The sequence below is a fragment of the Oncorhynchus clarkii genome, chromosome 33 (genome assembly GCF_045791955.1).
Source record: "Oncorhynchus clarkii lewisi isolate Uvic-CL-2024 chromosome 33, UVic_Ocla_1.0, whole genome shotgun sequence".
Classification (NCBI taxonomy): Eukaryota; Metazoa; Chordata; class Actinopteri; order Salmoniformes; family Salmonidae; genus Oncorhynchus; species Oncorhynchus clarkii.
Window position 1 is genome coordinate 36,025,750 of NC_092179.1, and position 19,564 is coordinate 36,045,313.

The following is a 19,564-nucleotide window of genomic DNA, read 5'->3' on the forward strand; positions in this document are numbered from 1 at the left end:
GTAGATAGTGGTGTTGTATACTGTAGATAGTGGTGTTGTAGTGTTGTATACTGTAGATAGTGGTGTTGTAGTGTGGTATACTGTAGATAGTGGTGTTGTAGTGTTGTATACTGTAGGTAGTGGTGTTGTATACTGTAGATGGTGGTGTTGTAGTGTGGTATACTGTAGATAGTGGTGTTGTATACTGTAGGTAGTGGTGTTGTATACTGTAGATAGTGGTGTTGTAGTGTTGTATACTGTAGATAGTGGTGTTGTAGTGTGGTATACTGTAGATAGTGGTGTTGTATGCTGTAGATAGTGGTGTTGTATACTGTAGATAGTGGTGTTGTAGATAGTGGTGTTGTAGTGTTGTACACTGTAGATAGTGGTGTTGTATGCTGTAGATAGTGGTGTTGTAGTGTTGTATACTGTAGATAGTGGTGTTGTAGTGTTGTATACTGTAGATAGTGGTGTTGTAGTGTGGTATACTGTAGATGGTGGTGTTGTAGTGTGGTATACTGTAGATAGTGGTGTTGTATGCTGTAGATAGTGGTGTTGTAGTGTTGTATACTGTAGATAGTGGTGTTGTAGTGTTGTATACTGTAGATAGTGGTGTTGTAGTGTTGTATACTGTAGATAGTGGTGTTGTAGTGTTGTATACTGTAGATAGTGGTGTTGTGGTGTTGTATACTGTAGATAGTGGTGTTGTAGTGTTGTATACTGTAGATCGTGGTGTTGTAGTGTTGTATACTGTAGATAGTGGTGTTGTATGCTGTAGATCGTGGTGTTGTAGTGTTGTATACTGTAGATAGTGGTGTTGTAGTGTTGTATACTGTAGATGGTGGTGTTGTATACTGTAGATAGTGGTGTTGTAGTTATTCCAAAAGTCATTTGACAGATAATCTGAGAGATGGGGGACGATGTGACGAACTGTTAGGGGACGATGTAATCAGAGAGATATTCAGTGTTTCACTGAATCAATCAATCATTCAGTACTTTACAGTGGATCTACAGTCAAAAGCAACCCCACCCCAAAAAAGTGGGTGTTGTTTAGACGTGTCATTACTGTGATATTTGAACGGCAGGTGGGAGAGAAGCACTGACAGCCGTACGTCCTGAACCATCTGACTGTATGTCTGTCCGACAGGAAGAGCTGGAGCACGACGACCACTGCTCTGTGTGTAAGGGGGACGGAGAGCTGCAGCTGTGCCACAACTGCCCCAGAGCCTACCACCCTGACTGCCTGCACCCACCTCTCAAAACACCGCCCCGGGGGGTCTGGGTTTGCACCAAGTGTCAGAAGAAGGTGGGAAGATAGAGATCTGGTTGGGGTAGAATGGTTACTTTGTAATGCTACAGCGACATTTTAAGACTATAACAACACTTCTGAATGACATCTGGCTATAACAACACTACTGAATGACATCTGACTATAACAACACTACTGAATGACATCTGACTATAACAACACTACTGAATGACATCTGACTATAACAACACTACTGAATGACATCTACTGACTATAACAACACTACTGAATGATATCTACTGACTATAACACTACTGAATGACATCTGACTATAACAACACTACTGAATGACATCTGACTATAACAACACTACTGAATGACATCTGACTATAACAACACTACTGAATGACATCTACTGACTATAACAACACTACTGAATGATATCTACTGACTATAACAACACTACTGAATGACATCTGACTATAACAACACTACTGAATGACATCTGACTATAACAACACTACTGAATGACATCTGACTATAACAACACTACTGAATGACATCTGACTATAACAACACTACTGAATGACATCTGACTATAACAACACTACTGAATGACATCTGACTATAACAACACTACTGAATGACATCTGACTATAACAACACTACTGAATGACATCTACTGACTATAACAACACTACTGAATGACATCTACTGACTATAACAACACTACTGAATGACATCTACTGACTATAACAACACTACTGAATGACATCTGACTATAGCAACACTACTGAATGACATCTGACTATAACAACACTACTGAATGACATCTGACTATAACAACACTACTGAATGACATCTACTGACTATAACAACACTACTGAATGATATCTACTGACTATAACAACACTACTGAATGACATCTGACTATAACAACACTACTGAATGACATCTGACTATAACAACACTACTGAATGACATCTGACTATAACAACACTACTGAATGACATCTGACTATAACAACACTACTGAATGACATCTGACTATAACAACACTACTGAATGACATCTGACTATAACAACACTACTGAATGACATCTACTGACTATAACAACACTACTGAATGATATCTACTGACTATAACAACACTACTGAATGACATCTGAATATAACAACACTACTGAATGACATCTACTGACTATAACAACACTACTGAATGACATCTGACTATAACAACACTACTGAATGACGTCTGACTATAACAACACTACTGAATGACATCTGACTATAACAACACTACTGAATGACATCTACTGACTATAACAACACTACTGAATGACATCTACTGACTATAACAACACTACTGAATGACATCTGACTATAACAACACTACTGAATGACATCTGACTATAACAACACTACTGAATGACATCTGACTATAACAACACTACTGAATGACATCTGACTATAACAACACTACTGAATGACATCTACTGACTATAACAACACTACTGAATGATATCTACTGACTATAACAACACTACTGAATGACATCTGACTATAACAACACTACTGAATGACATCTACTGACTATAACAACACTACTGAATGACATCTGACTATAACAACACTACTGAATGACGTCTGACTATAACAACACTACTGAATGACATCTGAATATAACAACACTACTGAATGACATCTACTGACTATAACAACACTACTGAATGACATCTGACTATAACAACACTACTGAATGACGTCTGACTATAACAACACTACTGAATGACATCTGACTATAACAACACTACTGAATGACATCTACTGACTATAACAACACTACTGAATGACATCTACTGACTATAACAACACTACTGAATGACATCTGACTATAACAACACTACTGAATGACATCTGACTATAACAACACTACTGAATGACATCTGACTATAACAACACTACTGAATGATATCTACTGACTATAACAACACTACTGAATGACATCTGAATATAACAACACTACTGAATGACATCTACTGACTATAACAACACTACTGAATGACATCTGACTATAACAACACTACTGAATGACGTCTGACTATAACAACACTACTGAATGACATCTGACTATAACAACACTACTGAATGACATCTACTGACTATAACAACACTACTGAATGACATCTACTGACTATAACAACACTACTGAATGACATCTGACTATAACAACACTACTGAATGACATCTGACTATAACAACACTACTGAATGACATCTGACTATAACAACACTACTGAATGACATCTACTGACTATAACAACACTACTGAATGATATCTACTGACTATAACAACACTACTGAATGACATCTGACTATAACAACACTACTGAATGACATCTACTGACTATAACAACACTACTGAATGACATCTGACTATAACAACACTACTGAATGACGTCTGACTATAACAACACTACTGAATGACATCTGACTATAACAACACTACTGAATGACATCTACTGACTATAACAACACTACTGAATGACATCTGACTATAACAACACTACTGAATGACATCAGACTATAACAACACTACTGAATGACATCTACTGACTATAACAACACTACTGAATGACATCTGACTATAACAACACTACTGAATGACATCTACTGACTATAACAACACTACTGAATGACGTCTGACTATAACAACACTACTGAATGACATCTGACTATAACAACACTACTGAATGACATCTACTGACTATAACAACACTACTGAATGACATCTGACTATAACAACACTACTGAATGACATCTGACTATAACAACACTACTGAATGACATCTGACTATAACAACACTACTGAATGACATCTGACTATAACAACACTACTGAATGACATCTACTGACTATAACAACACTACTGAATGATATCTACTGACTATAACAACACTACTGAATGACATCTGAATATAACAACACTACTGAATGACATCTACTGACTATAACAACACTACTGAATGACATCTGACTATAACAACACTACTGAATGACGTCTGACTATAACAACACTACTGAATGACATCTGACTATAACAACACTACTGAATGACATCTACTGACTATAACAACACTACTGAATGACATCTGACTATAACAACACTACTGAATGACATCTACTGACTATAACAACACTACTGAATGACATCTGACTATAACAACACTACTGAATGACATCTGACTATAACAACACTACTGAATGACATCTGACTATAACAACACTACTGAATGACATCTGACTATAACAACACTACTGAATGACATCTACTGACTATAACAACACTACTGAATGATATCTACTGACTATAACAACACTACTGAATGACATCTGACTATAACAACACTACTGAATGACATCTACTGACTATAACAACACTACTGAATGACGTCTGACTATAACAACACTACTGAATGACATCTGACTATAACAACACTACTGAATGACATCTACTGACTATAACAACACTACTGAATGACATCTGACTATAACAACACTACTGAATGACATCAGACTATAACAACACTACTGAATGACATCTACTGACTATAACAACACTACTGAATGACATCTGACTATAACAACACTACTGAATGACATCTACTGACTATAACAACACTACTGAATGACGTCTGACTATAACAACACTACTGAATGACATCTGACTATAACAACACTACTGAATGACATTTACTGACTATAACAACACTACTGAATGACATCTGACTATAACAACACTACTGAATGACATCTGACTATAACAACACTACTGAATGACATCTACTGACTATAACAACACTACTGAATGACATCTACTGACTATAACAACACTACTGAATGACATCTGACTATAACAACACTACTGAATGACATCTACTGACTATAACAACACTACTGAATGACATCTGACTATAACAACACTACTGAATGACATCTACTGACTATAACAACACTACTGAATGACGTCTGACTATAACAACACTACTGAATGACATCTGACTATAACAACACTACTGAATGACGTCTGACTATAACAACACTACTGAATGACATCTACTGACTATAACAACACTACTGAATGACATCTACTGACTATAACAACACTACTGAATGACATCAGACTATAACAACACTACTGAATGACATCTACTGACTATAACAACACTACTGAATGACATCTGACTATAACAACACTACTGAATGACATCTACTGACTATAACAACACTACTGAATGACATCTGACTATAACAACACTACTGAATGACATCTACTGACTATAACAACACTACTGAATGACGTCTGACTATAACAACACTACTGAATGACATCTGACTATAACAACACTACTGAATGACATCTACTGACTATAACAACACTACTGAATGACATCTGACTATAACAACACTACTGAATGACATCTGACTATAACAACACTACTGAATGACATCTGACTATAACAACACTACTGAATGACATCTGACTATAACAACACTACTGAATGACATCTACTGACTATAACAACACTACTGAATGATATCTACTGACTATAACAACACTACTGAATGACATCTGAATATAACAACACTACTGAATGACATCTACTGACTATAACAACACTACTGAATGACATCTGACTATAACAACACTACTGAATGACGTCTGACTATAACAACACTACTGAATGACATCTGACTATAACAACACTACTGAATGACATCTACTGACTATAACAACACTACTGAATGACATCTGACTATAACAACACTACTGAATGACATCTACTGACTATAACAACACTACTGAATGACATCTGACTATAACAACACTACTGAATGACATCTGACTATAACAACACTACTGAATGACATCTGACTATAACAACACTACTGAATGACATCTGACTATAACAACACTACTGAATGACATCTACTGACTATAACAACACTACTGAATGATATCTACTGACTATAACAACACTACTGAATGACATCTGACTATAACAACACTACTGAATGACATCTACTGACTATAACAACACTACTGAATGACGTCTGACTATAACAACACTACTGAATGACATCTGACTATAACAACACTACTGAATGACATCTACTGACTATAACAACACTACTGAATGACATCTGACTATAACAACACTACTGAATGACATCAGACTATAACAACACTACTGAATGACATCTACTGACTATAACAACACTACTGAATGACATCTGACTATAACAACACTACTGAATGACATCTACTGACTATAACAACACTACTGAATGACGTCTGACTATAACAACACTACTGAATGACATCTGACTATAACAACACTACTGAATGACATTTACTGACTATAACAACACTACTGAATGACATCTGACTATAACAACACTACTGAATGACATCTGACTATAACAACACTACTGAATGACATCTACTGACTATAACAACACTACTGAATGACATCTACTGACTATAACAACACTACTGAATGACATCTGACTATAACAACACTACTGAATGACATCTACTGACTATAACAACACTACTGAATGACATCTGACTATAACAACACTACTGAATGACATCTACTGACTATAACAACACTACTGAATGACGTCTGACTATAACAACACTACTGAATGACATCTGACTATAACAACACTACTGAATGACGTCTGACTATAACAACACTACTGAATGACATCTACTGACTATAACAACACTACTGAATGACATCTACTGACTATAACAACACTACTGAATGACATCAGACTATAACAACACTACTGAATGACATCTACTGACTATAACAACACTACTGAATGACATCTGACTATAACAACACTACTGAATGACATCTACTGACTATAACAACACTACTGAATGACATCTGACTATAACAACACTACTGAATGACATCTGACTATAACAACACTACTGAATGACATCTACTGACTATAACAACACTACTGAATGACATCTACTGACTATAACAACACTACTGAATGACATCTGACTATAACAACACTACTGAATGACATCTACTGACTATAACAACACTACTGAATGACATCTGACTATAACAACACTACTGAATGACATCTACTGACTATAACAACACTACTGAATGACATCTGACTATAACAACACTACTGAATGACATCTGACTATAACAACACTACTGAATGACATCTGACTATAACAACACTACTGAATGACATCTGACTATAACAACACTACTGAATGACATCTACTGACTATAACAACACTACTGAATGATATCTACTGACTATAACAACACTACTGAATGACATCTGACTATAACAACACTACTGAATGACATCTACTGACTATAACAACACTACTGAATGACATCTGACTATAACAACACTACTGAATGACGTCTGACTATAACAACACTACTGAATGACATCTGACTATAACAACACTACTGAATGACATCTACTGACTATAACAACACTACTGAATGACATCTGACTATAACAACACTACTGAATGACATCAGACTATAACAACACTACTGAATGACATCTACTGACTATAACAACACTACTGAATGACATCTGACTATAACAACACTACTGAATGACATCTACTGACTATAACAACACTACTGAATGACGTCTGACTATAACAACACTACTGAATGACATCTGACTATAACAACACTACTGAATGACATTTACTGACTATAACAACACTACTGAATGACATCTGACTATAACAACACTACTGAATGACATCTGACTATAACAACACTACTGAATGACATCTACTGACTATAACAACACTACTGAATGACATCTACTGACTATAACAACACTACTGAATGACATCTGACTATAACAACACTACTGAATGACATCTACTGACTATAACAACACTACTGAATGACATCTGACTATAACAACACTACTGAATGACATCTACTGACTATAACAACACTACTGAATGACGTCTGACTATAACAACACTACTGAATGACATCTGACTATAACAACACTACTGAATGACGTCTGACTATAACAACACTACTGAATGACATCTACTGACTATAACAACACTACTGAATGACATCTACTGACTATAACAACACTACTGAATGACATCAGACTATAACAACACTACTGAATGACATCTACTGACTATAACAACACTACTGAATGACATCTGACTATAACAACACTACTGAATGACATCTACTGACTATAACAACACTACTGAATGACATCTGACTATAACAACACTACTGAATGACATCTGACTATAACAACACTACTGAATGACATCTACTGACTATAACAACACTACTGAATGACATCTACTGACTATAACAACACTACTGAATGACATCTGACTATAACAACACTACTGAATGACATCTACTGACTATAACAACACTACTGAATGACATCTACTGACTATAACAACACTACTGAATGACATCTGACTATAACAACACTACTGAATGACATCTGACTATAACAACACTACTGAATGACATCTACTGACTATAACAACACTACTGAATGACATCTGACTATAACAACACTACTGAATGACATCTACTGACTATAACAACACTACTGAATGACATTTACTGACTATAACAACACTACTGAATGATATCTACTGACTATAACAACACTACTGAATGACATCTGACTATAACAACACTACTGAATGACATCTGACTATAACAACACTACTGAATGACATCTGACTATAACAACACTACTGAATGACATCTGACTATAACAACACTACTGAATGACATCTGACTACAACAACACTACTGAATGACGTCTGACTATAACAACACTACTGAATGACATCTGACTATAACAACACTACTGAATGACATCTTACTATAACACCACTACTGAATGACGTCTGACTATAACAACACTACTGAATGACATCTGACTATAACAACACTACTGAATGACATCTACTGACTATAACAACACTACTGAATGACATATACTGTCTATAACAACACTACTGAACGACATCTGACTATAACAACACTACTGAATGACATCTGACTATAACAACACTACTGAATGACATCTACTGACTATAACAACACTACTGAATGACATCTGACTATAACAACACTACTGAATGACATCTGACTATAACAACACTACTGAATGATATCTACTGACTATAACAACACTACTGAATTACATCTGACTATAACAACACTACTGAATGACATCTGACTATAACAACACTACTGAATGACATCTGACTATAACAACACTACTGAATGACATCTGACTATAACAACACTAATGAATGACATCTGACTATAACAACACTACTGAATGACATCTGACTATAACAACACTACTGAATGACATCTACTGACTATAACAACACTACTGAATGACATCTGACTATAACAACACTACTGAATGACATCTGACTATAACAACACTACTGAATGACATCTACTGACTATAACAACACTACTGAATGACATCTACTGACTGTAACAACACTACTGAATGACATCAGACTATAGCAACACTACTGAATGACATCTGACTATAACAACACTACTGAATGACATCTGACTATAACAACACTACTGAATGACATCTGACTATAACAACACTACTGAATTACATCTGACTATAACAACACTACTGAATGACATCTGACTATAACAACACTACTGAATGACATCTACTGACTATAACAACACTACTGAATGATATCTACTGACTATAACAACACTACTGAATGACATCTACTGACTATAACAACACTACTGAATGATATCTACTGACTATAACAACACTACTGAATGACATCAGACTATAACAACACTACTGAATGACATCTGACAATAACAACACTACTGAATGACATCTGACTATAACAACACTACTGAATGACATCTACTGACTATAACAACACTACTGAATGATATCTACTGACTATAACAACACTACTGAATGACATCAGACTATAACAACACTACTGAATGACATCTACTGACTATAACAACACTACTGAATGATATATACTGACTATAACAACACTACTGAATGACATCTACTGACTATAACAACACTACTGAATGACATCTACTGTCTATAACAACACTACTGAACGACATCTGACTATAACAACACTACTGAATGACATCTGACTATAACAACACTACTGAATGACGTCTGACTATAACAACACTACTGAATGACATCTGACTATAAGAACACTACTGAATGACGTCTGACTATAACAACACTACTGAATGACATCTGACTATAACAACACTACTGAATGACATCTGACTATAACAACACTACTGAATGTATTAGATGAAGGGAAGATAACTGTTTCCATCGTCCTCCATTTTATAACCTTGTATCGTCCTCCAATTTATAACCTTGTATCGTCCTCCATTTCATAAACTTGTATCGGCCTCCATAACCTTGTATCGTCCTCCATTTTATAACCTTGTATTGTCCTCCATTTTATAACCTTGTATCGTCCTCCATTTTATAACCTTGTATCGTCCTCCATTTTATAACCTTGTATCGTCCTCCATTTTATAACCTTGTATCGTCCTCCATTTTATAACCTTGTATCGTCCTCCATTTTACAACCTTGTATCGTCCTCCATTTTATAACCTTGTATCGTCCTCCATTTTATAACCTTGTATCGTCCTCCATTTTATAACCTTGTATCGTCCTCCATTTTATAACCTTGTATCGTCCTCCATTTTAGAACCTTGTATCGTCCTCCATTTTATAACCTTGTATCGTCCTCCATTTTATAACCTTGTATCGTCCTCCATTTTACAACCTTGTATCGTCCTCCATTTTATAACCTTGTATCGTCCTCCATTTTATAACCTTGTATCGTCCTCCATTTTAGAACCTTGTGTCGTCCTCCATTTTACAACCTTGTATCGTCCTCCATTTTATAACCTTGTATCGTCCTCCATTTTATAACCTTGTATCGTCCTCCATTTTATAACCTTGTATCGTCCTCCATTTTATAACCTTGTATCGTCCTCCATTTTATAACCTTGTATCGTCCTCCATTTTACAACCTTGTGTCGTCCTCCATTTTATAACCTTGTATCGTCCTCCATTTTAGAACCTTGTATCGTCCTCCATTTTATAACCTTGTATCGTCCTCCATTTTAGAACCTTGTATCGTCCTCCATTTTAGAACCTTGTATCGTCCTCCATTTTATAACCTTGTATCGTCCTCCATTTTAGAACCTTGTATCGTCCTCCATTTTATAACCTTGTATCGTCCTCCATTTTATAACCTTGTATCGTCCTCCATTTTATAACCTTGTATCGTCCTCCATTTTACAACCTTGTATCGTCCTCCATTTTACAACCTTGTATCGTCCTCCATTTTATAACCTTGTGTCGTCCTCCATTTTATAACCTTGTATCGTCCTCCATTTTATAACCTTGTATCGTCCTCCATTTTACAACCTTGTATCGTCCTCCATTTTATAACCTTGTATCGTCCTCCATTTTAGAACCTTGTATCGTCCTCCATTTTATAACCTTGTATCGTCCTCCATTTTACAACCTTGTGTCGTCCTCCATTTTACAACCTTGTGTTTTCCTTCATTTTATAACCTTGTATCGTCCTCCATTTTATAACCTTGTATCGTCCTCCATTTTAGAACCTTGTATCGTCCTCCATTTTATAACCTTGTATCGTCCTCCATTTTAGAACCTTGTATCGTCCTCCATTTTACAACCTTGTGTCGTCCTCCATTTTATAACCTTGTATCGTCCTCCATTTTACAACCTTGTGTCGTCCTCCATTTCATAACCTTGTATCGTCCTCCATTTTATAACCTTGTATCGTCCTCCATTTTACAACCTTGTATCGTCCTCCATTTTACAACCTTGTGTCGTCCTCCATTTTACAACCTTGTATCGTCCTCCATTTTACAACCTTGTGTCGTCCTCCATTTTATAACCTTGTATCGTCCTCCATTTTAGAACCTTGTGTCGTCCTCCATTTTACAACCTTGTGTCGTCCTCCATTTCATAACCTTGTATCGTCCTCCATTTTATAACCTTGTATCGTCCTCCATTTTACAACCTTGTATCGTCCTCCATTTTACAACCTTGTGTCGTCCTCCATTTTACAACCTTGTATCGTCCTCCATTTTACAACCTTGTGTCGTCCTCCATTTTATAACCTTGTATCGTCCTCCATTTTAGAACCTTGTGTCGTCCTCCATTTTACAACCTTGTGTCGTCCTCCATTTCATAACCTTGTATCGTCCTCCATTTTATAACCTTGTATCGTCCTCCATTTTAGAACCTTGTGTTTTCCTTCCTCCTGAAGGTTCTGAACAAAGAGAACATGTCGTGGCCACAGCACTTTGTCCAGTCCTATGTGACACACAAGACGGGTGAGACACCTTTACTTGGCTCGCATGTGGCTGTTGGGCCTGCAGTGTGTGTTATGCTGTGTTAATACTAGGTGTGTGTGTGTGTGTGTGTGTGTGTGTGTGTGTGTGTGTGTGTGTGTTATGCTGTTTTAATGCTAGGTGTGTGTGTGTTAAGCTGTGTTAATGCTAGGTGTGTGTGTGTGTTATGCTGTGTTAATGCTAGGTGTGTGTGTGTGTTAAGCTGTGTGAATGCTAGGTGTATTGTGTGTTATGCTGTGTTAATGCTAGGTGTATTGTGTGTTATGCTGTGTTAATGCTAGGTGTATTGTGTGTTTAGTGAGAGAGGGGGAGAAGAGGAGTCTGCTCAGGAGGAATGTAGAGCTGAAGAAGGAGTGTGCTCACCTGGAAGAACAGGACCAGCAACTCAGCACGTCCCTCACGGTATGACCTCTGACCATTGACACACTCACAACACAGTACAGCAGGACCAGCAACTCAGCAAGTCCCTCAGGGTATGACCTCTGACACCTGACACACTCACAACACAGGACCAGAAGCTCAGCAAGTCCCTCACGGTATGACCTCTGAACCCTGAAACACTCACAACACAGGACCAGAAGCTCAGCAAGTCCCTCACGGTATGACCTCTTACACCTGACACACTCACAACACAGGACCAGAAGCTCAGCAAGTCCCTCACGGTATGACCTCTGACCCCTGAAACACTCACAACACAGTACAGCAGGACCAGAAGCTCAGCAAGTCCCTCACGGTATGACCTATGACCTACTCACAACACAGTACAGCAGGACCAGCAACTCAGGAAGTCCCTCACAGTATGACCTCTGACCCCTGAAACACTCACAACACTGTATAGCAGGACCAACAAGTCCCTCACAGTATGACCTCTGACCCCTGACACACTCACAACACTGTACAGCAGGACCAACAAGTCCCTCACGGTATGACCTCTGACCCCTGACACACTCACAACACTGTACAGCAGGACCAACAAGTCCCTCACGGTATGACCTCTGACCCCTGACACACTCACAACACGGTACAGCAGGACCAGAAGCTCAGCAAGTCCCTCACGGTATGACCTCTGACCCCTGACACACTCACAACACAGTACAGCAGGACCAGAAGCTCAGCAAGTCCCTCACGGTATGACCTCTGACCCCTGACACACTCACAACACAGTACAGCAGGACCAGAAGCTCAGCAAGTCCCTCATGGTCCCTCATGACCTCTGACCTTATGACCTTGACCCAACACCAACAAACACGCAATACGTACCCTAGACTAGGTTAATCCCTCACTCATCAAATCAAATTTATTTATATAGCCCTTCGTACATCAGTTGATATCTCAAAGTGCTGTACAGAAGCCCAGCCTAAAACCCCAAACAGCAAGCAATGCAGGTGTAGAAGCACGGTGGCTAGGAAAAACTCCCTAGAAAGGCCAAAACCTAGGAAGAAACCTAGAGAGGAACCAGGCTATGTGGGGTGGCCAGTCCTCTTCTGGCTGTGCCGGGTGGAGATTATAACAAAACATGGTCAAGATGTTCAAATGTTCATAAATGACCAGCATGGTCGAATAATAATGAGGCAGAACAGTTGAAACTGGAGCAGCAGCACAGTTTGATTGAATTACAGCAGAGATCCTGCATATAATGTTGAGATGGTCTCCACCTTATCAATGGGAGGCGTTGACCCGAAGGTAGGAAGGCAGGTGGTCTGCTTATCGGTCTGCTCACTGTATTCCCACATGGACAGATTTTGACGGGAGTGGATCCTCTCGCTTCGCCTCGTTCCTCTCTGATTATTGTGTTGGGACGGGAACGTAGTGATTTCCATTGAGCTCAGGAGCTCAACAGTGAAGCAGAATGCTAACTAACTAGTCAGATGGAGCTCAACAGTGAAGCAGACTGCTAACTAACTAGCCAGATGGAGGTCAACAGTGAAGCAGACTGCTACTAACTAGTCAGATGGAGCTCAACAGTGAAGCAGACTGCTAACTAACTAGCCAGATGGAGCTCAACAGTGAAGCAGACTGCTAACTAACTAGCCAGATGGAGCTCAACAGTGAAGCAGACTGCTAACTAACTAGTCAGATGGAGCTCAACAGTGAAGCAGACTGCTAACTAACTAGCCAGATGGAGCTCAACAGTGAAGCAGACTGCTACTAACTAGTCAGATGGAGCTCAACAGTGAAACAGACTGCTAACTAACTGGTCAGATGGAGCTCAACAGTGAAGCAGACAAATAACTAACTAGCCAGATGGAGGTCAACAGTGAAGCAGACTGCTACTAACTAGTCAGATGGAGCTCAACAGTGAAGCAGACTGCTAACTAACTAGCCAGATGGAGCTCAACAGTGAAGCAGACTGCTAACTAACTAGCCAGATGGAGCTCAACAGTGAAGCAGACTGCTAACTAACTAGTCAGATGGAGCTCAACAGTGAAGCAGACTGCAAACTAACTAGCCAGATGGAGCTCAACAGTGAAGCAGACTGCTAACTAACTAGCCAGATGGAGCTCAACAGTGAAGCAGACTGCTAACTAACTAGTCAGATGGAGCTCAACAGTGAGGCAGACTGCTAACTAACTAGTCAGATGGAGCTCAACAGTGAAGCAGACTGCTAACTAACTAGTCAGATGGAGCTCAACAGTGAAGCAGACTGCTAACTAACTAGTCAGATGGAGCTCAACAGTGAAACAGACTGCTACTAACTAGCCAGATGGAGCTCAACAGTGAAACAGACTGCTACTAACTAGCCAGATGGAGCTCAACAGTGAAACAGACTGCTACTAACTAGCCAGAAGGAGCTCAACAGTGAAACAGACTGCTACTAACTAGCCAGAAGGAGCTCAACAGTGAAACAGACTGCTACTAACTAGCCAGATGGAGCTCAACAGTGAAACAGAATGCTAACTAACTAGCCAGATGGAGCTCAACAGTGAAACAGACTGCTACTAACTAGCCAGAAGGAGCTCAACAGTGAAGCAGACTGTTAACTAACTAGTCAGATGGAGCTCAACAGTGAAGCAGACTGCTACTAACTAGTCAGATGGAGCTCAACAGTGAAGAAGACTGCTACTAACTAGCCAGATGGAGCTCAACAGTGAAGCAGACTGCTACTAACTAGCCAGATGGAGCTCAACAGTGAAGCAGACTGCTAACTAACTAGCCAGATGGAGCTCAACAGTGAAGCAGACTGCTAACTAACTAGTCAGATGGAGCTCAACAGTGAAGCAGACTGCTAACTAACTAGTCAGATGGAGCTCAACAGTGAAGCAGACTGCTAACTAACTAGTCAGATGGAGCTCAACAGTGAATCAGGCTGCTAACTAACTAGCCAGAAGGAGCTCAACAGTGAAGCATGCTGCTACTAACTAGCCAGAAGGAGCTCAACAGTGAAGCAGACTGCTACTAACTAGCCAGAAGGAGCTCAACAGTGAAGCAGACTGCTAACTAACTAGCCAGATGGAGCTCAACAGTGAAGCAGACTGCTACTAACTAGCCAGATGGAGCTCAACAGTGAAGCAGACTGCTAACTAACTAGCCAGATGGAGCTCAACAATGAAGCAGACTGCTACTAACTAGCCAGATGGAGCTCAACAGTGAAGCAGACTGCTAACTAACTAGCCAGATGGAGCTCAACAGTGAAACAGACTGCTACTGACTAGTCAGATGGAGCTCAACAGTGAAGCAGACTGCTACTAACTAGTCAGATGGAGCTCAACAGTGAAGCAGACTGCTACTAACTAGTCAGATGGAGCTCAACAGTGAAGCAGACTGCTACTAACTAGCCAGATGGAGCTCAACAGTGAAGCAGACTGCTACTAACTAGTCAGATGGAGCTCAACAGTGAAGCAGACTGCTAACTAACTAGCCAGATGTCTTCGTCAGTACTTACACATGTTTATGTTCCTGTGTCTCTGTCCCAGCAGAAGGTGATGGACGTGCGGGAGCGTCTGATTGGTCAACAGAGGGACACCCAGTCCTCCCTGGAGCGTCTCAAGGCTCTGATTCGTCTGATCCAAAGAGACCAGATGATCCAGGTTACCATGACAGCCACCGCCACCACCACCGGAGTGTCCCTGCTCTCCCTGCCCTGGATCAAACCCTCCGGCGCCGCCACACACACAGTGCCCCCTGCTGGACCGTCTATGCTACTGCAGCAGAAGACTCTGGTCATGCCACAGTCTCAGACACAGAGCCAGGCTCAGGGCAATGTCTGAGCTCTAGTAGTACCACCCCAGCCCACCAGGGGGCCACAGTTCACAGTCCAAGGCTGGCCCACAAATGGCACTCTATTCCCTATATAGTGTAGAACTTTTAGTAAACGGACCCATAGGAGAAGTTTCAAAGACATGTCCATTTGACATCAGAGCCCTGGTCTGAAGTAGTACACTATATAGGGAATAGGGCTCTGGTCTAAAGTAGTGTACTATATAGGGAATAGGGCTCTGGTCTAAAGCAGTGTACTATATAGGGAATAGGGCTCTGGTCTAAAGTAGTGTACTATATAGGGAATAGGGCTCTGGTCTAAAGTAGTACACTATATAGGGAATAGGGCTTTGGTCTAAAGTAGTGCATTATATAGGGAATAGGGCTCTGGTCTAAAGTAGTGCACTATATAGGGAATAAGGCCCTGGTCTAAAGTAGTACACTATATAGGGAATAGGGCTCTGGGCTAAAGTAGTACACTATATAGGGAATAGGGCTCTGGTCTAAAGTAGTACACTATATAGGGAATAGGGCTCTGGTCTAAAGTAGTGCACTATATAGGGAATAGGGCTCTGGTCTAAAGTAGTGCACTATATAGGGAATGGGGCTCTGTCTAAAGTAGTGCACTATATAGGGAATAGGGCTTTGGTCTAAAGTAGTGCATTATATAGGGAATACGGCTCTGGTCTAAAGTAGTGCACTATATAGGGAATAGGGCCCTGGTCTAAAGTAGTGTACTATATAGGGTATATGGCTCTGGTCTAAAGTAGTGTACTATATAGGGAATAGGGCTCTGGTCTAAAGTAGTGCACTATATAGGGAATAGGGCTCTGGTCTAAAGTAGTGCACTATATAGGGAATAGGGCTCTGGTCTAAAGTAGTGTACTATATAGGGAATAGGGCTCTGGTCTAAAGTAGTGCACTATATAGGGAATAGGGCTCTGGTCTAAAGTAGTGCACTATATAGGGAATAGGGCTCTGGTCTAAAGTAGTGCACTATATAGGGGGGAATAGGGCCCTGGTCTAAAGTAGTGCACTATATAGGGAATAGGCCTCTGGTCTAAAGTAGTGCACTATATAGGGGGGAATAGGGCTCTGGTCTAAAGTAGTGTACTATATAGGGAATAGGGCTCTGGTCTAAAGTAGTGCACTATATAGGGAATAGGGCTCTGGTCTAAAGTAGTGCACTATATAGGGAATAGGGCTCTGGTCTAAAGTAGTGCACTATATAGGGAATAGGGTGCCATTTGGGACTCATCCGAAGTATCCATGCCACGTGGCCATCTGTCACAGAGACATTGAAGACAGCGGGGTTTTTATTAAGAAGAAGAAGAAGAAGAAGAAGGAGAAGAAGAAGAAGAAGGAGAAGAAGAAGAAGAAGAAGAAGAAGGAGAAGAAGAAGAAGGAGAAAGAGAAGGAGAAGGAGAAGAAGAAGAAGAAGAAGAAGAAGAAGAAGAAGAAGAAGAAGAAGAGGTCAGAGACTCCATTGAAACCATTGAATATTAGTGAACCGTACGGTTGAAGAGCTGCAGGGGGATGAACGAGAAACACACAAAAAAAACACATCTTCCTTTTCACTACATTTCATGATAAGTATTTTTTAAACCCAACACCTACAGTGCTTACGAGATTTATTTTTATTTATAGTTTATTTTTCATTTGGTATTTATTATTGTAATTATTAATGTTTCTTGGCCTTAATGTATTTACTCGGACCGTAAAGAAGCTAGATCACAGTGCTGCAAATTAAATAGGTATTTTCTGTGTGGCCCGAAAAATATTTTTGATTTTTTTTGTTATTTTATAAACTGGTATAATATTTGTTCTGCATATAGAGAGAGAGAGACAACACTAGAGTAGTTAGTTACAAATGAACGGAAGGATATGAAGAACAAAGGACTGCTATAAATCAGAGTAGGTCTCTGTGTATAACATTTTGCCATAGTTATCAGGTGGGAAAAGGCCCAGGGAGAGAAGTTTTCATTGTGTATGTACGGAAAAAACAAACATAGCCTTCAAAAACAAAAAAACAAGAGAATCACTTTTTTTTCTCTCAGTATTAGTATCGTTTAAAGAGGGAAAAAAAGTATTTATAGACAACTACAGAATTTAGTCTTTCTAGAGGAGAGTTGAGTATTTTCATGCTGTTGATGACTTAGTTTGAGTATTGAGGAATATTAAAGAAAGGGATCTATCGTTGTATATAGGTTGTATAATTATCCCAGGTCCTTCTCCATGTTCCTGTCACCGGATTCACAACAACAACAACAACTCAGAAGCGGCCATTTTGAACCATCCTGTAGTTGTGTGATCCAACCCATTTTAATCCCTTTCTTTTCACCACTATAGAAAATATGCCAAAAAAACATTACATTTAGTACTGGGAAATCCTGTGTACGTATCAAATATGTCTGGCATGCTTTTTTATCCCTGCCTGGTTTTGTATATTTAAAAAATATATTTTCTGGTTTTCACACTATTAGTTTTTTTTTAAACTCTAAATGATGTTCGTTATGATGACTTGACGTTTGAAGAGCCTGCTGATTTCAACTGTTTCTATTGTTCTGTTTCTAGTCTGTTAGATAGGTACAAATGAACTGTTTTCTAGTCTG

At 39.1% G+C, this 19,564-nt stretch overlaps 1 protein-coding gene across 1 annotated transcript in view; it reads left to right on the plus strand.

Moving 5' to 3' along the window:
* LOC139392980 (PHD finger protein 21B-like) overlaps positions 1-17,201 on the plus strand; it is a 155,578-nt gene extending 138,377 nt beyond the window's left edge. The window contains exons 12-15 of the mRNA XM_071141288.1: positions 1,127-1,285; positions 12,671-12,737; positions 13,054-13,157; positions 16,673-17,201. Coding sequence (XP_070997389.1) covers positions 1,127-1,285; positions 12,671-12,737; positions 13,054-13,157; positions 16,673-16,963 — 621 coding nt within the window. The 3' untranslated portion in view covers positions 16,964-17,201. The remainder of the gene's footprint in view (positions 1-1,126; positions 1,286-12,670; positions 12,738-13,053; positions 13,158-16,672) is intronic.
* Positions 17,202-19,564: the final 2,363 nt, after the last annotated feature.